The 21,100-nt window shown below is 32.1% G+C and overlaps 1 protein-coding gene and 1 pseudogene across 2 annotated transcripts in view; both read left to right on the top strand.

Moving 5' to 3' along the window:
* Nucleotides 1-21,100, top strand: part of Mdga2 (MAM domain containing glycosylphosphatidylinositol anchor 2) — a 758,737-nt gene that overhangs the window by 718,563 nt on the left and 19,074 nt on the right. The window contains exons 11-14 of one of the 2 annotated variants that reach the window (XM_076848261.2): nucleotides 3,989-4,166; nucleotides 8,245-8,265; nucleotides 11,489-11,644; nucleotides 12,140-12,298. In XM_076848261.2, the coding sequence (XP_076704376.1) occupies nucleotides 3,989-4,166; nucleotides 8,245-8,265; nucleotides 11,489-11,644; nucleotides 12,140-12,298 (514 nt within the window). The remainder of the gene's footprint in view (nucleotides 1-3,988; nucleotides 4,167-8,244; nucleotides 8,266-11,488; nucleotides 11,645-12,139; nucleotides 12,299-21,100) is intronic. The other variant, XM_076848262.2, reaches the window with a different exon arrangement.
* The window catches only part of LOC143393803 (aminoacyl tRNA synthase complex-interacting multifunctional protein 1 pseudogene), an 896-nt pseudogene continuing 723 nt past the window's right edge, over nucleotides 20,928-21,100 (top strand).

Raw genomic sequence — 21,100 nt, 5'->3', positions numbered from 1 at the left:
CTAACCCATGTAACCAGTGTCATTTTTTCCTTTAAATTTTTAATGTCTTTATGAATACATTATAGTTATACATAATATTTAGATTCATCCTAATGTAATCATACAGTCATGGAATACAGTTTGCTCCACTTCAGTCTTCAGTACTTCCTCTTCCTATTCCCCTTTTTCTCTTCCTGTTTCCCTTTGGTTATTCTATTGGTCTTCCTACTATTTCTTTATACTTTTACTTAATTGGGGATTTATAGATATACATAAAGGTGAAGGTGACCATTCCTTGTGGCATATTAATTTTGTACATAGTATAATTTGGTATCAGTCTTCACTATGCCTCTGCATTTCTTTATACTTGAGTACTTATCTATGTGTCTCTTTTCAAAATATGTGATTTAAAATTAAATTTTATCTTATGTTTGCTTCAAAATAAATGTAATCTCAACGTTACTTTTCCAAAATCCAGCCATGTCAATATGTGCAGCTTATGTTCCTTTTCTATGCTTTATTTTGCAGCCCATCTTATATCTGTGTATAATTTGATATTTCTACCTGGTTGATGGATGTTTAGATCATTTTTTGTCATTTGTGTCATGAATATCCCTAATTGTAAATATAAAAGTTTATATAACAGCATTGTTTTTAGTGATAAATTGCTCTGAAAACTTGTAGCAGTTTACATATTCATCAAGTATACTTTTGGAAGACAGTTTTTCTCTGAGTTTCTGGATGTCTTGTGCAGAGGCTTTATTTGTCCTTTCATTGCAGCCTATCTTTTCAAGGTCATTTGCACAGAAAGAATCCTCTGAAAATCTAAATGAAAGTGAGAATCTAAAGGAACAAATGAATTTCTTACTGAAAAATCTGGAGTAGAGGACCCTGAGGGACTTGGCTGTGCCTTGAATCTTTTTCCTTGAGGGAATTGTCTCCAGTCTTCTGTGTATACCCATTATTCTATTGTAGGCTGTTTAGCTTGTAAGTGGGATAAAAATTCACTCATTTCCCATCCTTTACACACTGGCCTGACAGTCATAAAAAGTATCATTAATTTACATATATCTATAGCAAACTTGAATATTGTTGCTTTTAAAAATTTTTGTTTGTCTGATGATGGAAAATAGTGTTGTTTAAATTTCCATTTCCTTGGGGCATTGTGAGACTTGAGACTTTTCCTTAATTAGTTATTGGAGTTTCCTCATCTATGAAATGCCTGTTCTTCTTTGGCTTCTTTTGCTACTGAACTGTCTTATTTAGTTATATAAGCTTCTCATATATTAATTTTATATGTTACAAATATATTCTTCAATATTCTGGCTTGTATTTTTCCTGTTTAATGGAGAATACTGATGAAAAGAAATGTTTAAATTGAAATTTTAAATTTAATGTTAATTTCAAATTTGATTGACCAAGTTTTTAGCTTTTCTTTATGATCCACACTTTTCTGTTCAAGAAAACAATCTATTACTTGAGGTGATAATGATATTCTCTGTGGTTTTTCCCAAGTGATTTATCCATTTTAATTTTTTTTCTTAAAATAAAAAAAAAAATTCTGGGCATGGTGGTGCAAGCCTGTAATCCAAGCTACTCAGGAAGCAGAGGGGGATCATAAGTTTTGGCAATTTACTGAGATCCTGTCTCAAAATAAAATTAAAATGTGTGAGGATATAGCTCTGTGGTAGATCACTTGCCTAGCATGCATGAAGCACTGGGTTCAATCCCTAGTACTGCAAAACAATTTTTAAGTTTTTTATGATACATAAAAACACTAAAAATGTACAAATGTTATGTTTTAATATAGGTATATGTTTCACAATATTTAAATTAGATTAAACATATTTACCTCTGTTTTGCCTTTTAAAATTATGTATTTGATCTTCCTGAGACTGAGTTCTTTGCATTAAATGTGAGAATAACTTACATATTTGAGATTTTTATTTCCAGATAGAGAACAGTATAGATTATATAAGTAGGACTACCTCACCTTCAGAAAACAAATATATAGATATATGAATACATACTTACATCCACACATACATACATACAGCATGTATGTGTTTGCCTGTGTGTCAATGTGTGTACATATAAGGTTTTACATGTTTATGTGTGCATAGAGAAAGACACACACACACGCACGCACACACACACACACATACACTCACACACACAGAGAGAGAGAGAGAGAGAGAGAGAGAGAGAGAGAGAGAGAGAGAGATTACCAGGAAAAAATCTAAAGGAAAGTAGAAATCTGAAGGAATAAATGAATTTTCTACTGAAAATGCTTTTGCCCTCAGCTGTCCACCAACTCACTCAAACTTGAACTTTGATTCACAATGGTTTGCAGTTTTGAGGCAGACAAGAATGAAAACCCAAGGCCCGCTGAAAGCAAGGCATCATTTTCTCCACTTTAATCTGTGATACCAAAGGGTTTCACAATCAAAGTAAAAGTGAACCACACTGTTGATGCCCTCAGGAGCATGTCAGAAGAAAGGAACACCTCTAAAGCAATGTCTTTGTCCTAATCTCAAAGAACCATCCGTGATAGAATGTTAAGCCACATGATCAGCACATAGCCCAAAAAAACCCAAGTAAATACAAAGAACTAAACATCAAGAAGAAGGACATCATATATTTAAAATATGAAAAGTAGCATAAAACATATTATGAAAAATATATCTAATATATATCTAAATATAGAGAGTATTATACATGCACACTCAATGGGGACAATTCTTGCCGACTTGTAAAGTTAATCAGCTTGGATGTAACATGCATGGCAGCTAATAAATTTACATTTCCAAACTTACATGGATAAGTTTGGTTTATATGTATGTAATTGTTTTTATTATACTTCCTTTAAGGTTTTTTATTTAAATGAAATTAGTTAAGGAATTATTAATATATTTTTTAAAATCTCTGGAAGGTTTGTATAAGATCAGAATGACTTGTTTCTGGAACAGTTTATATATAGAGTCCTATAAAATTTCCTGAGTTCTGAGATTCTGTTTTTTTAGTGTGGAAGGTACAGTGACGCCCATTCTTCTTATTATTGTACTTGGATTGAACCCATGGGTGCTTAACCACCGAGCAACATCCTCCTCTTCAGCCCTTTTTTGTATGTTATTTACAGAAGGGTTTGGCTGAGTTGCTTAGGGTCTCACTGCATTGTTGAGGCTGGCTTGGAACTCACAATTCTCCTGTCTCAACCTCCCAAGCCACTGGGATTACAGGTGTATGCCACTGTAACTAGCTCCTATTATTCTTTTCACATGTCGGTGGGTTTTCATCTTCATTACTCCACTGGCATCATTTATTTCAAGGGCACCAATGTGTCTATCTTGCAGACCCAGTGGTAAATTCCTAACTAAGTAACCTCCCAGCATCCTTCTTATAAAGATGTCCTGGACACAAAATTCCTGACACCAATGTTCCCCCATCACTCTTGATCTCATTGTCATTTTTCATATTTTCTTCATTGCTTATATGACTCTGAAATCATTGTAGACTATATATGTTTTTCAATATTTATTCTCTCTTTTTAATAGAATGGAAGAAGTCAAGGAATTGGTTTTGTTTGTTTTATGTTCCTAATGTCTACAATACATCATAGCAACTGTTATGTATGGAGTACATATTTTGTTGATATAATAAAGAAGTTGCAGGTATTCAAGAGTCTAATATGCCATGAATATGTTAAATAAGAAGTAAATTTAACATTCCTCCAAACTTTCGGATCAAGGATTTTTGTTTGAACTCTCCAAATTTACATACTATTCGATAGCTTAAGGACTTAATTCCTTTAAATCTATTTAATTTACCTTTCATAATTTGGCAATTTTTCTGCTCATTATAGAAAAGCTAGACTTTAATAAAATATGTTTATCTTACATAATATGCTATTTAATAAATTTCCAGACTGTTTTTCCATTTACCTAAAACACAATAAGTACCTCTAAAGAAAAATACTGGAAAAATTATTATATAATTATTTTTATTTCAGGCTGGACAGCAGCGTTGGTGGGAACAGGAGATTAAAATAAATGGGAATATTCAAAAGGGAGAGTTAATTACATATAACTTGACTGAACTAATTAAACCAGAGGCTTATGAAGTCCGACTGACTCCTCTCACCAAATTTGGTGAAGGAGATTCAACAATTCGAGTGATCAAATATAGTGGTAAGTGGCCTCTTATTTAAACATATTTATTTATATATTAAACTGCCTGTAATATTAGTTTTATACTATCCACCAAATTTAGAAGCAAAGTAAAACTTAACATATTGATTTTTCTGAATTATCAGCCAGGTGAACAAAACAAGCAAAACCCAAACAACTTAAAGACCTTAATACCATAAATTTTAGTATTTGTTTATCAATGTTGAGATATATTATAATACTTTAGTTAACACTGAACCTATGTGATGATGTCAATAATCTCTTTGTTTTACGATGCAATGTGTCTGCATGCTATCTTTTCAAATTGTTGATGACCTTAAAACTTATACCATTAAGAAGTTAGGAAATAGATCAAAATTGTTTGTGTGTTTTTAATAATATTAATACACTTCATTTTTAGAGCAGTTTTAGGTTTACACAAAATCAAGTAGGAAGTAGAGCACTCCCTCCTGACCCAATTTCCTCTATTGACATCTCACATCATTGTTATAGTTTGTTGCAATTGATTAATGAATACTGATATTATTAAAGTCAATCATTTACCTTAGAATTCATTATGTATGTTGTATAGTTACATATGTATTTCAGGAGTGCTTAGTGCTTAAATCCCCTGTGGTCTACCTACCTGTCTCTCCCACTCCTACAACACTGGCCAATACTGATCTCTTTATTGTCTATGTAGTTTTTCCTTTTTCATAATATTGCACAGTTGCAACCAGACAGTACATAACCGTGATAAGCACTGGCTTATTTCACTTAATACATATTTAAATTTTCTCAAGTCTTTTATGGCTTCATAGTTTATTTCTTTACATTGTTAACTAATATGCCACTATCTAAATATGGCACAGTGATCTAATCTGTTGAAGGACATCTTAGTTTCTAGGAAGGGGACTGGGGGATGTTGGTGGTTGTTCTTATGGTTGGTGGTCACTTTTTTTCTCAGTTTGTTAATGTAAAAAAAGTGAATGTGTATGTGTATGCTAGTTGACACCTTACATTTTTAACTATATGTATGATTTTTTTACTATTTAAATGTCCTATTTGAGTAAAAATTGAAGCTAGTATAGAAATGTTAAAAAAAATTAAAAGTTGATCTTAAACATTTTTCCAGAATAAGCGCTCTAGGGAGAACAAAAGTAATAAGATTTGGAATTATTTTAATGTATTAAAGAGATTAATATTTTATAAGTTGAACTTTGCATGCATTTTAAGACTACAATGTTCAATGAGACTATCTGCCTCAGAATTTTCAATGTATTTTTCACTGTTGAGTGAATCATTGGTAAAATGTTTCATATTTATTTCATTCTCTCAGTGGAATATTATTCTTTTATATTATTTATTATCAGGGCTTGACATATGAAGATAATAGAATGTTTTCTTTGCTGCTGAAGTTTTCTATTTTATTTAGCACTAAATACATATTTTTGCACTTAAGAGGGAAACTGAATACTGTCAAAATAATAAATAAAGTGAAACTATTAAAATTTTATTAAACTCTTTTGCATCCATATTCAATTTCCACTAAAACTTAAGAAATATAATGTAGATCAGAATATTTGTAGGCAATCAAGTAATATAAAAGCATTAAAATCATTGTAAATCTTAAACAAAGTCCTCAAAAATTTGTGGATTTTTATATTAGTGACATAAATATGAGCTCCATGAGTCTATGAGATAGACAACTATAAAACCCCACTGTATTTTTCTAAGGTGTTTCACTTCATGTTTTTTAACATATGAATAATTACCTCCTTTTATCTAACATTAATGCTTCCTGGCCCTTAATTATAAAATAACAGTTTTATGGTGGGGCTTTAGAAACTTCATTAATAGCAATTTCTTCCAAAGACGCAGTTATTAGGACATAGAAAGTATTGATGTCCTGCACAACTAAACAATGGTGAAGTGACCCGGGTTCATGCTCTTGTAACAGATGATCTTTAGCACTTTGCTCCAAGTTTAGGAGATGAGTATCACTTTTCTTAAAGAGAGAAAAAAAATTCATAATCTTATCAATTTTTACTGAAAATTCTGAGACAGCAAACTAAAATGAATAAGAGATATGGAAAATACATATCCCATATAGTTCTGAGTTTTAAAAATTACATTTATATTCTTAGGCATGCATATAAAATATTAAACATTTTAATTAAAATTACTTTTATATAATAAAGATTTGGGCAAACCATATGATATATAGGCATTGTATTAGTCTTCTTGGGCTGCCATAACAAAATACCATAGGCTGGCTGTATTAAAAAACCAAAATTTCATTACCTCTTTTTATAGTTCCTCACTGTTGTATACGCTGGGTGATCAAGGACAGTGGCTGGTTTATATTGAGCTCCCCCCATTCCTGGATTGATGACGACTGCTTTCTTTCTGTGTCCTCACATGGCAGAGAGAGAGTTCTCACTGACTCCTCTTTTTCTTTTAAAAGACACCAGTCCCATCAAGTTAGGGCCATACTATGACTTCCTTTAACCTAAATTACCTCCCTAAGTCCCCTATCTCATATATTATCACACTGGAGATTAGGCTTCAACATATGAAACTTGATTGAATACAATTCAGTCTGTGACATGTGTTAGTAAGAACTCACCCATGTAAATATAAATGAAAGAGAAAAATATGTACTCACTGATACATTTAGAATTTAAAATTTTCACTAAGTTATCTGTGTTGTTTATATAGTGAATTTGGATGATATAATATTGTAGCAAGAAGCTACATTATTCATTCTAGTCAGAGACTGCATATACACAAAATATTTATTATAATTCAAAGATACTTCTTTGAAAGATAGTAGATAGAATTTTTTTAGTTTATATTATTTTCAATATAAAATAACTATTTTTTACAAATTTATTTTTCAAATTTAATATACATTGATGACTTGTAAGAAAATACATTATTTTAATTCACTTTTAGAGTAACTACTGTGTCATTCTCTGTATCATTTATTCCATAATTTTTAATATGAAATATAGAATAAGAAAAACAACAGAGGTAATGGGAATTACCTTTTATGTGTAGAAACAGTGAAATAATTGGAAACTCAATTTTTAAAAATTTATCTAAATGTATTAATGTAACAATGATTATCCTTCATTCATGTATATGTGTTTGACCTATTATTATACTTTAATAGTAATGTGCAAATTTTCATAAAGGTGGTCAATGGCAAACACTAGAAAAATGATAATACAGCATTCTTCAGGGTAGATTAACTGCCCATTGTCATTATGGGGAATATAATTTTGTTCTGCTTCATCAGAATTGAATTTTCCCTCAGGGTGATACATGCCTAATCAATATATATACAGATACCATTTTATCTTGTAAGCTAGATATGTTTTTGTTAATGTTTCAGTAAAATTTAAAATACAGTCATTTCTTTTTTGGAAGAAGTCTACTCACACATATTGCAACAATTTTCTGAAACACATATTCCTTTTGGTACACAGAAATACAAAATGAATTGGTTATCACTTGAGAACTTCCTGTGTGCAAAGCATTGTGTGTGTGTGTGTGTGTGTGTGTGTGTGTGTGTTAATTTAATTAAACCAAATGACTTGTAAGTACCTTTTGTTATAAAACACATGACATGATATGAAGATTATTATTTTTGTACATGCCAAATTATTCTCAGTAGAAATAGATATAATAAAAAACAAAGGCATAGTCTCTGTTGGATAATTATTTTCATTGTTAAACTATTTAGATAACAGGTTGCCCTACTGTCAGCCTGAGTTTCAATTTCTGGATTTTGTGCAATTCTAGCTGAGATATGAAAGGTCAGCAACTCCATTCCTTGGAAAATGAACAAATCCCCCATGTTATTTAGCATTGATCTTTGGTACTTTGAGGTTGTTATTGCTGAGACTCAAACTAGATTGCATTCAACCCTCCAGAAGAAAATGGATTGCAAATATAATTCTCCATGATCACAGTAGGGAAGTTCATCAAGTTTTGGTAAGAAACTATGAGACACTGAAAAGACTGATCAGATTTTATTTATAAAAGACATTCAAGTCTTGCTAACATTATCTTTTTTTCTCTTATCTTGTAGCTCCAGTAAATCCTCATTTGAGTAAGTATATTTTTACTTTAAAAATGACAATGTATTTCATAATGAAGAAAATAAAACATGAATAAATAAATATGCAACAACTAATAAATATACAAAGAATATTTAGTGACTGTTCTTATTTGATGAAAACACAGTCTGTTAGAATCAGTGGAACTGGCATTGTATGTGAATTTTAAATTTCAAAAATATGGTATAAAAACAAATTAATATTGATAACTTCTATTTATAAATATTCCTAAATATATAAATATGAAACTTTTTCTTGGATCTGCTTAATATTTGATCTTTATATAACTGTGAAATTATTTGTTTTTCTTTGTGAGATTGCATTGTTTTTATAGGCTCATTTGATTTTCATTCTTTGAATTTCTATATTGCAGCCATAAAAGAGTGTGGTTATGTAGAAAGTTGGTATTTAGATGGTTTGATGTTTTTTCATGAATAACTGTTTTAAATCTAAATATATTTGTCTATTTTAAATTATAAATTTTTAAAATTTATTAATTTTTGAAGTTTTTGGAAATTCTTTTTCTTTTTTTTTTAATGAGTGCAACATGAAATACAGTATGTATATACTATAGATGTTTCCTACATGTGGAAACATCACTACTTTCAGAAAACAACTTTGAAATAATAAAACAATTTACCATGAAACCTTACTCAAACACATCAATCATTGAGAGCTTTATATTTTTAATATAAAGTTAGATGTTTGAAGGTTCTAAGAAATGAACAAAGAGGATGGGTGGGCGCAAGAGGGTTACTGGGTACCAGGGTTCTTATTCCTGGGTTTTTATTCTTTGTTCTCCTCTTATGGAGGAATCTTGGAAATACAGTAAAATTTTGAAACTCATGTAACACAGAATTTTGAAATATCTTTACTTCTATGTAGCTCCTGAAACTCTGCCAAAATAGTATTGTAATTAGGAAACTAGTAAGAATTCAGGATTCAGTCAATCCTCAGTTCTATATCCTTGTGAAACTCATGGATTTTATTACTTTCCATTTTATGAAATATTTTAATATTTAATATTACATTGACTTTTGGTAAGTTTATACAGCTTAGTGCATTTTTATTATCTATCAAAAATTCTTTATTTCAATAAACTTTTTATTAATAAGCTTTCTTGTATATATTTATAATTATCCCATTTAAAGCAACAGAATAATCATAAAATTATCATGGTCCCAAATCATGTTTTTTTTTCCCCTTTTGTCATTATATGTGATAACTTTGATAAAACCTCTCCAGTAATAATCTACCCCCCATAAAAACGTATGAAGGGATGTAATTAAATATTTATATTGCATATATAGTTTTATCCCATCTGAATTACTAATTATAATATTGCAAACAATCTATCACACATTAAATATCCTAAATTATGAACAATTTTAGTCATATATAACTTTCTGTTGTCTGTATAAGCTATATGATTACTTAATTTTACTATGAGAGTCATATATTCAGACTTTAAATATTCTTTTTCATTTTTGAAGAACAAATATAATTTAAACATGTCAAAATTAAATCACAAAATGGAAATGGTTAAACAGTGTTATAGAAATCATTATACATAATTTTAAATAACATATATTAAGTAAGATTGATCAGCAGATCTAAAACTGAAATCTTCTATCTTTATATATGTGATTTGACCTCTTTTTTGTATATATACACTATGTAATTAAACAATTGAGAACTTTTAAAATCAAACAGTGCTCTGTAATTATCACAACTCTAAAGCAACAATTAAAAGAATCTCAGATTGTACCTAAAATTTTTTAAAAATCCATTGCATATAACTGTCTGCTGTCACCAACATTGTATCTTTGATTACTAGCCCCTAATGGTTGTGTCTTATTTATATCAATGACATAAACATGTGTCTAATAGTTTATGTGGAATATTATTCATCTATAAATTTATAGATTTAGATTCCCTTAAATACTTACATTCCCTGTAAACTACCTACACAGAATATAGAATATTAATACAAAGAGATAGCAAATCAATGATTGGACAGACCAAAACAAAACAAAAAGTTATTCCTTAAATTTATAAATAAAGCCTTCTCTTTTATGTTTATTTGTGTCAGTAGATTCATTTAATTCAGGGATAAGAATAAAAAGGACTCCATTCCCATGGATATCTAATAAATCTAACCTACTTCAAGGGTTGGGAGGGACTCAAATTGAAGTCTATTAGATGTTTCTCATCTGTGAATTGCCATGAATCTGAATTCTGTTTTTACTTCACCATGTTACAGCTGACTTAGTCAACATTTTCTCTTCTGTGAGCCTCATGTGTAAGGATTGTTGTGACTTCTTAAAAAGTTGTCATTAGGTTGGATGAAATAACATATATATTGTTTAATGTGCTCAATTAATCATATACACTATTCAATTATGTTTCTAGTGGACCTTATCCAGCTTTTTTATCTACACCTTATTTCAAGCAGAATATATCCCAATAAGAAAACCTTTGATATCTAGAAACATTACTACCACCCATATTTTAGAGAAAATTGAAAATGTCTATCTCTGAAGTTGTATTGGATCTGAACTCAAAGTATAGTAGGCATCCAAGAATTCCCAATCCCTCTTCAGGCACATCATAAAGTTCTTTTTATTATTTTACTTCAAGTAAATTTCAAACATTTGGCAAACCCGCATTCAAATAAGTATGAAAGATGACTGCTTTTCAAAATAATTTGTTATTATCTTGCCCTAAGCTAACTTCCACTTGTGCCAATGGGTAAAAACAAAAGCATCTCTAGACACTGCATGAAAAATTATAAATGCAATGTATAAGGCTGTCAAATGCCATCAGGTAAATTAATAAAGCTCATCTTCTAATTTGCAATTTTGTTTTAATTTTCCTTTCTATACTTAAAAAAGGAAAGTTAGGAAAAGTCTCCAGGCATAATTCAAGCATGAATTATGTTTCAATTATCTGGATATTTCTGAGGAAAATGGTTTGAGTTTTAATTATTCAGTATAATACTGATCAACATATAAAAATAATTTATCCTTTTTATTAAAATTGCAATAGTTTTATGTTTAGTTATAATAATGTCTATTAAGGCTCTGATGTTATTATCATGATCTTATATTTGTCTTATTGTTATTGCTTTATAATGTTAGAAAAGTTTTTAATATAAATATTGTGATGTTATTAATTTAAATTAATCTTAGTTAATTTAATTAAAAATTTTAACAGGAGAATTTCACTGTGGATTTGAAGATGGTAACATTTGTTTGTTCACCCAAGATGATACTGATAATTTTGACTGGACAAAACAAAGTACTGCAACAAGAAATACAAAATATACTCCTAACACAGGACCTAATGCTGATCGCAGTGGCTCCAAAGAAGGTATGAGGGTATGCAGTGTAGTGTTCATTACAATCAGAGACCTGTGAAAAATGTTATAAACGTCAACTATAACAGTGTGTAGCCATATATATCACCATTATGGAATAAAACATTATATCTTAGTTATAGGATCAATAATTTAGATAATTCCAAAGTGTGTAGACATTAATTTTTTCTCAGAACTCTCTGACATAAATAAATGAGAAGTCAGAAAGTTGTTATTGTTTTGGGTTTTTTTTTTGCTAACTCAATTCTAAAATTCTAATTTTCCAGAAGCTTTTGTACATTTTAATTTAAATATTTCTATTTGGAGATTGTTTAAAGATTATTTATTCTTTATGCTAACACTGCCATGGGTCATACATGTGTATGTAAATGAGCTATAAATTCTCCTATTGATCTTTATTTTGTAGGAAACTCAAAAATTTCTTAATGGTTTGAAATTCATGTTTCCCAGTAAGAATGTGCTTAAATGCTTTTTTTGTCTGTTTTAAGGTTTCTATATGTACATTGAAACATCTCGACCCAGACTGGAAGGTGAAAAGGCTCGACTTCTCAGCCCTGTTTTCAGCATAGCTCCAAAAAATCCTTATGGACCTACAAACACTGCATACTGTTTCAGCTTCTTTTATCACATGTATGGACAACATATAGGTGAGATGGCAAGAAGTTCTGTTCTTGTAAAATAAATAGCAAGAAACTGTTTCACACTATGTGAAAATAATTTTTAGTCAATGAATGCCATCATTGGCTTTTTAAATGACTTACCTACAAATCGCAAAATAAGATGCCAAGAATTTTCTCCCATCATTTAGTTTCCAAAATTCAGATTTTAATTTGAAAATTAGAGCATTCCTTCACTCCTCTAGAATGGTAGTTCAGCCAGACCATCAGTGAATTTCATTCCTCAGGAGATCTTCTGGTGAAATTGACATAGCATAATTTAGGCTGGTTTTTTTTCCTAGAGAAATTGGATTAAATAATGACTCAATGCATTTTAATGATGATGAAAGGGAATTTTGTCATGTTGACAAGTAGTTTTGCTGCACCCATGTATTTGGAATATGGACATGATAGCTTCTTGTTGATAATGTATGCTTAAAACTTAGAATTTAAGGCCATCGTAGATCCTGAAGAGAACACAAGGGAGAAGATACATCCTTGCCTTTAGAGACCTCGCAGAGTACTAATGAAAGCTGAGATGAGTAAATGCACAACTGTGCTAAAAGAACGCGTAGTACTGAAAGTGGATCTAGCAAATCTCGATGGGGGAAAGATCATGATGCAAGTCTCCAATTCTGGGGTTTTTTTGTTTGTTTTTGTGGACTAGGGATTGAACCAAGGGCCTTGCATGAGTCTCCAATTCTTATGTGTAATTGTAAAATTCAAAGAACTGAACACCAAAATTTTTAAAATTAATCATTTAACAGTACATGTTAACTTGTTCTATGTGTATTAGAAATAGGTAATATGAACTGTTATGAACCTATTTTTATTCTTAATCCAAATGAATGTGAAAATGTATACTATTTGCAGCATAAATGTTACTGTTTATTTATAAGATTCTGTTCCATACCCTACAAGGCAATATCATATTCTATAAAAGCTATACTCCATACACATTATAAAATAAACTGAAACATATCTACCCTCATAGAAGTTAGACAAGGAATTATGGATCTGTATCTAAGTGAAGAAAGAAGCAATGCTTTAAAAAGAAGTATAATATTTCTCCTAGATATGCAAAAAGCATATATTTTCAATGGGCAGAGATTAGCTCAGGAAGGAATAAGGCTTTGGTAATGAAAAAGTATACTTGGAAAGTTAGGCCATTAGTGTCTTGATATAAATTAATAAAAATAATAATATATATTTATAATTCATAAAATTTGGTACATAATATATATCAGCTACTACACTATTTAAGCTAAGTCATCCTCTTATTTGAGTTTGTAAAACTAAGCATCACTGCCCATCTCTTGCAGTGGAGAAAAGTGACCCTCAAGAAGTTTATAAGATTTGCCAAGTAATCCTATGCTGGGATTCAAACTCATGGCCACTATTCTTCACAGTGTAGCAATAGGTGACAGTCTGGAAAGATAGCTTTTGTAAAATTGTAAAGCATTCTCAACACAATGTAAACAGACCTGGGCTGGATATTGGCTGTAGCACTCAGTCACTATAAGCCTTTACAGAAGTCAGTTAGAATGCCTGACTACGAGTTTCCTCATCTGCAACATAGGAATAATAATTCATGTTTGAGAGAACTGTGGTTCAATGAGATAGAATAAGAACTATCTGCTGTCAGAGGCAGACACACAATCTTGGATTACTTTGAATCACGAATAGCAGTAATAGCAATAACAAAGTAGTAGTTGACTTTTATGTAGCATTCATTATGGATCAGGACACCTGACAAATAAATTTGTGCTCATTAAAGCACTTATCCTATTTCACAGTTAAAGAAACTGAGATAGAAAGAATTTTGATTATCATTCTCATGACATAATTGATAAGTAGGGGCAACAGAATAACAGCCTGGGGAGACGAACTCTGAATCTTCTGTTCACCCTGCAGGAAGGCGGATGGGAGTGTCCTGAAAGCTCAGCAGAGCATGTGACACTTGCTTAGTGGTCACAGTGAATTATCATAGATTCTGTGTAGGCATGGAGCACAAGATCTTTGATTTAGAAAAATACATCTATCTGTAGGAGTAAAATTATTTAGAAACAAGAAAAGCCCTTAGAAAGCTAGGAAAGCATACCTGGTGTCATGATGGCATAAACTATGAAGGGAAACTAATCTCCACAGAGTCGTTTATTATCTGATGACTGCTTTATTAACAAAGGTAGGATTAGCTCAACTCCAGTTCTTCTTAGTAGTCGATCATGTACATTTTATTTCACTTACTCTATTTTAAATGTATTTTGTGGACTTTCATCTTTCCAAGTTTACCTTAGAAGAGGTATATTTTTTTACTGAGTTCTAAGAATAGTTTGATTTATTTTAAAGTATAAAATAATACCTTTATATGTAAGTATGAATCTTTTAGGGCTTTCTTGCAAAAGCATATTTATGCTAAATTCCAAGATAATTTAAGATATTTTTAATCTCACAATTTTTATTCATATCCTCTTTGTTGTCAGTCAGTGGGATGTACAGTTGACCTTCTCCTAGCATTTTTTAGATTTTTTTCAGGGTTGGAGCTCAGGAGAGCAGTTCTCTCTCGGTCAACTAATTTGAACCCTTTAGTACCATTTCTCAACTTTATCAGCTCATTGACAGTTGTAGTTTCGGTATTGGGTCTGTTACATGGGTCCCACTCAGCAGAACATAGGCATGCTGTTTATTAAAAATCTAGCAAGCCAGGCACTGTGGCACATATCGGCTTGGGAGGCTGAGGCAGGAAGATCATGAGTTCAAAGCCAACCTCAGCAAAAGTGATGTCCTAAGCAACTCAGTAAGATCCTGTCTCTAAATAAAATAGAAAATAGGGCTTGGGGTGTGGCTCAGTGGTCAAGTAGCCCTGAGTTTGATCCCTGGTACCTCCTGCTCCCCCCCACCAAATCTAGCAAACATAACTGTTCCATCCATTGAGTAATCAATAAGGAATAGATGAGAATGGGTGTGCTCATTTTATTGCAGTACATTTTATTACATTTCCCAGATACTGCATTTTTTACAAATTGAGATGTTGTGGCAACCCCGCATCTAGAAAATCTGTCAGCACTATTTTCCCCAAAACATATGCCTCTTTGTTACATTCTGATAATTTCTACACTATTTCAAACTTTTTCCTAGTTATTTTCTGTTATGATGACCAGTGATTTTTGTTGTTATGGCTGTGATTCTTTTGGAACACCACAAACCACACCCACATGAGATGGGAACTTCATCAGTAATGTGTATGTGCTGATTTCTCCAATGCCAGGCAATTCTGTCATCTTTCTCTTTCGTACTTGGGCCTCCCAATTCTGTGAGACACAACAATAGTGACATAAGGCCAACTGATAATCTTACAAAGGCCTCTGAGTGTTCAAGACAAGAGTCACACATCTGTCACTTTCAATCAAAAGCTAGACATGATCAAGTTTAGTAAATAAAGCATGTCAAAAGCCCAGAGAAGTAAAAGCTCTGCCTATTATATCAGTTAGCCAAGTTGTGAATGCAAAGAGGTTCTTCAAAGAAATTAAAAGTGCTGCTCCAATGAACCTACAAATGCTAAGAAAATGAAAAGCCTTATTGTGGATGTGGAAAAAGTTGTAGTGATTTGAATATAAGATCAAACCAGCCTCAACATTCCCTGAGGCTAGAGCCTAATCCAGAAGAGGGCTCTAACTCTCTTCAATTCTGTGAAGGCTAAGAGGAAAAGGAAGTTTTAGAAGAATATGTAGTACTAGAAGAGGTTGTGCCTACAAACACATAATCCACTCTGAAATTCATGAATCCAGGTATAATTTTTTACTTTCAATTGCTATTATTTAAGAATTATATTTTATAAAGGCTTTAGTTGCCAGAGATAATGATTCCTCTTTGTACCTGTGTGAAGTAAATGAAAAATCTTCTAGAAAGGATTCACCATTCTCAATGCCATTATGAACATTCATTATTAATGGGAGGAGGAATATTCATTATTTATGTAAACATTAACTGTTAGCTTGGAAGATGTGGTTGATTCCACTCCTTGGGTAAGAAGAGTTCAAGATTTCAGTGGAGGAAGCAACTGCAGGCATGGTGGAAATAAGAGAACTAGAATTAATAATGGAGACTGAAGATGTGAATGAACTGCTACAATCTCCTGATAAAACTCCAATTGATGAGCAGTTGCTTCATATGAATGAGCAAAATGGCTTCTTGAAGTGAAATTTATTCTGGTGAAGATGCTGAACAAAATCACTGGAATAACAAAAAAGATTTGAGATATTACAAAAACTTAGTTGATGCATCAGGCAAGGTATGAGTAATTAACTCCAATTTTGGAAATAGTTCAGTTATAGATAAAATACTATCAAATAGTATCATATGCTATGGAAAAGTCTTTTGTGAAAGTAAGAGTCAATAAATTTGGAGAACTTCATAGCCAACCCAACTTTCAGCAACCATCACTCTAATAAGTCAACAGCCATCAATATGTTGGCAAGATCCTCCACCAACAAAATGAACATGTCTTGCTGAGAATCAACTATTCATATTTTTTAGCATTAAAAAATTTAAGGTATATATGTTTTTATATGTAATTCTATTGCACACTTAATGAGCTATAGAGTGATGTAAACAACTTTAATACACACTAGGAAACCAAAAAATCCATGTGACTCTCTGTATTATAATATTTGCTTTATTGTGATTGTCTGGAAATGAACCCACAACATCTTTAAGATGTGCCTGTACTTCATTAAGGAGATGTTACTTTTAGTTAAAAACCTTACCCCTTGGACTAGGTTTGTAGTGGTAGAGCGCTTGCCTAGCATGTGTGAGGCACTGGTTCAATTCTCAGCACTGCATATAAATAAGCAAAATGAAGGTCCATTGACAACTTAAAAAATATTTTAAAAATACCAAAACCTCCAATCTTTGCATATATTATTCTCAAACCTTCATTTATCTGTAAACTTATAGTCACTGGTTTTACAAATTGCATTTTAATTGTATTCTTTCTTTTGGAAATCCAGATTCGAGAGTGATTTTTTTCTGGATTTCTAATAGCTCAATTTCATTTATTGCTTGTGGGTAATTTTGAATAAGTCTTGTGGTTTTGACTGTGAGTAAATGACAGCATATCATTAAGAAGAATAATCATTGTCTAATAATACAAAAATGAGTAATACATTACCAGCAAGAGAGTCCTATTTGAAATAAACCCAAATATACTATATTACTTACATACTGCTGCACAGCAAATTTTCCCAAAATTTTATAGCTTAAAATTAAAAGTTTTTCTTTTTAAAAAATTTTTATAACTCTTTTTCTAAATTTATATGTGACAGTGGAATGCATTACAATTCTTATTACACATATAGAGCACATTTTTTCATACCTCTGATTGTACAGAAAGTATATTCACACCATTTTGTGTCTTTATACATGTACTTTGGATAATAATGTTCATCACATTCCACACCCCATACCCCCATCCCTTCCCCTCCCACCCCTCTGCCCTATCTAGAGTTCCTTTATTCCTCCCATGCTCCCTCTCCCTACCGGACTATGAATCAGCCTCCTTATATCAGAGAAAACATTTGGCATTTGGTTTTTCGGGACTGGCTAACTTCACTTAGCATTATCTTCTCTGGGGATGTAGCTCAGTTGGTAGAGTGCTTGTCTCTCACACCACACCCACACACACACAAAATGTACAAGTACTTCTTATTTTAGAGTTTTTGTGGGTCCATAATATGAATGACTTAACTGGGTGGCTGAAGTTCAAGATCTCTCATTAGGTGGCTGTCAAACAGCCAGACAAATGAATCCAGTCTAATTTAACTCAACTTGCGGGGATACACCTCCAAGCCCACTTGCTGCTTTTATAAGGCTTCTTTTTATTTTCTGGGTTTTGAGGTCTGTTTCTTGATGGCTATTGAGGGGAAGCCTCTCTCAATTCCATGACTGGCAGATCTCCCCCACAGAGCTGTCTCATGATATGGACAGCCTTCTTTCAAGTCAAGAAATCCACATGAGAGAGCAAGCAAATGAATGCTGAGGAATTTTTATAACCCAATCTCTTAATTGATATTCCATAATATTTCTGCATTCTAATGATTATAACTGAGTTGGTAATTCCAGCCCGTACTCAGGGAGGAGATTACATGAGTATTAATGACAGGAAGTTGAAATTATTAGGAGATTATTTAGAGTCTGCCATACTGATATAATTTATGTTGGTTAAATGCTTTATCAACATTTACTAAAGAAAGAAACATTTCCAAATGAAAGATAGAGTGTGTTAACCTTTAGCTGTTGATTTACATGTAAATGATATGACAGCTGGCTATTGATAATAATATATCAGTATTCCTATAACTCCTACTGGGCATTTTAATTCTTAATGAATCAGTTGAGTTTCTAATGTTCTTGCAAAGAAATTGAATCTCATGTGAGATCACTAGATATGACATAAGCTTATTAAAAACCAGAAAGATATATATATTATTTGTTTCTACAGAAAGGGATGTGAGATTTAATCATCATACCAAAAAATTAGAGATAAAAATACAAAAGGCATTCATGAATATATTCATTGAACTTGATAAGAATGGTTCAATAAAGTTGTGCTTCAAGAAGGTTAATCTCACTGGATCAAATGAAAAACAAGGGAGCCCAGAATGGTGGTGCACACCTATAATCCCAGTAGCTCAGAAGGCTGAGGCAGGAGGATCGTGAGTTCAAAGCCAGCTTCAACAATAGTGAGACACAAAGCAACTCAGTGAGACCCTGTCTCTAAATAAAATACAAAATAGGGCTGGGGATGTGGCTTAGTGGTTGAGTGTACCCCTGAGTTCAATCCCTAGTACACCTCCCCCTCAAAAAAAGATGAAAGAAAAGAAAGGGAAAGGAGTTCATTAATGAATTCTACTCTTCTGTGAGAAAAAAAGAGAGAAAATAGAGAGGTGGAGTTGTGGAAACCTGTTTTAAGAGAAAAAGAGAAAAGAGTCAATACGGTACATTTAATGACACAAAATTCAGGGGTAGAAACTTCTGGGAACTTAGTACTCTGGTTGCAAGGGTCAACCTTGAAGAAATAAACTAATGTTACTTCCAATGAGGTGAGAAACAAAAAAAATAGTAGATAGGTAGCTTTTGACACATTCCTGGATGGAAGAACAGCCAGCAAACATAATCACCTCTATTTTATTTACAAAAAAATATAGAAGTGAATGTTTGAAGGGTAGATAACTTTAGGAGAGTAGTACAGGGGAGTACAAACTCATTAGGAATATGAAGATTAGAGAGGTTACAGGAGTAGGTATTAGTCCTCAGGGAATTGAGATGGGTTTTAGGATATAATGTTCAGCTTCTTGTGTATAGTGCTGCTTATTGGTCCACAATTCCAGGGTAGATCTCTAAAACCAGTAACATATGACCTCAACGATATATCATCCTAGGACTTCTCCTTGTAATGACTCTCCAATTCTTTCCAGTCACAACTGAAAGTCTTCAAACTGAGCTCTATTACCCGGGCCTTTTTATAGAGTCTTTTGTCCCACAAAACGGATTCATGGTTGAAGCAGAAACGATGTCTGTTGGTACCCTGCATATAAATATTTATTTGAGCTCTCAATATCTATTAAAACTAGTTTTTTTCCTCTTAATTATGTGATAGAATGAAACATATACTCTCCTTTTTAATAATCTATTAACATATTTTTTCTTCAAAATACAACTGAAGGAGACTGAGACTACTGTTCCTAATCCTTTGTTTCTTTTGTTCCCATGACTCCTGGTACAAATATATGTGTTCATCACACTGAAACCTTCTTGTTTATAATCTTTGAGAACAGTGAGCATGACTTATTTATATTTGGCTCTAGAACAACAAATGGTAAATAGGTTTTAAAAATTATACACACTAGATACTCCAGCTTCTGTATATAATAGAAATACAACAAAGGAATTGAAGGTATTCAGTTGATGGTGGAAATGGAAGAAATCATGAAGACCTTATAAATTATAAAAATAAGAAAAAAAATAACATAGTTTATGACTTAAATTGAATTTGTTTCTAAGTGCTCTGGAAATTAAAGCAAAACATACTTAGTAATTCCAGAAAGATATAAAACTTGTTCAAATAAAAAACTCATGTATTGAAAAATCAAAATGTACCAAAGAATAAATTTTTTATTTTGAGTTGAAATATTATGATCCAGATAGGTACCATAAGATGACTACCCAGTTTAATATAGAAATGGAATTTTAGGAATCTGGAGTTAACTTGTTATACAGCTTATCTTAATACAACGTTTCAGTTTATTCCTTAGCAAGAATTGGATTAGAAACAGGAAATAAAAGGTAGGCAGAGGTAAAGGTGCTGGGGAATTGATGATATTGGATGAGGAATGGAAGACTGAATCTGACTGAGCAGAGATTAAGACTGTGCACAGGAAGGGAGAGATAGATTGTGGGCTTGGATCTTGGAGCACTCTGGCCTTCAGTGGGGTTGTGGCCTCCTTGGGTCCTTTCACACTGCCTCCCTGTACTGCAGGCTGCCTTTATTTGCTTCCAGCTGAGGCTGCTGTTCTTGGAGCTGTTCTCTACCACTCCATGAGTTTTCTGCCATTTCTTGGCAAATATGGCAACCGGTAATGCTGTTCTAAAGAGACTGAAATGGAACAGTGCAGAGGAGGATCAAATTATTGAATAACTTGAGCAGCAAGTGGTCCTTCTTCAGGAGCAAGCAATTTTGCTGGCACTATTGAGAAAAAAGAAGAAACTTCTAATTGAAAATACTAAACAGAAGAA

This window comes from Callospermophilus lateralis, chromosome 3 (assembly GCF_048772815.1).
Source record: "Callospermophilus lateralis isolate mCalLat2 chromosome 3, mCalLat2.hap1, whole genome shotgun sequence".
NCBI classification, from domain to species: domain Eukaryota; kingdom Metazoa; phylum Chordata; class Mammalia; order Rodentia; family Sciuridae; genus Callospermophilus; species Callospermophilus lateralis.
This window is presented reverse-complemented; position numbering and strand designations above follow the sequence as displayed.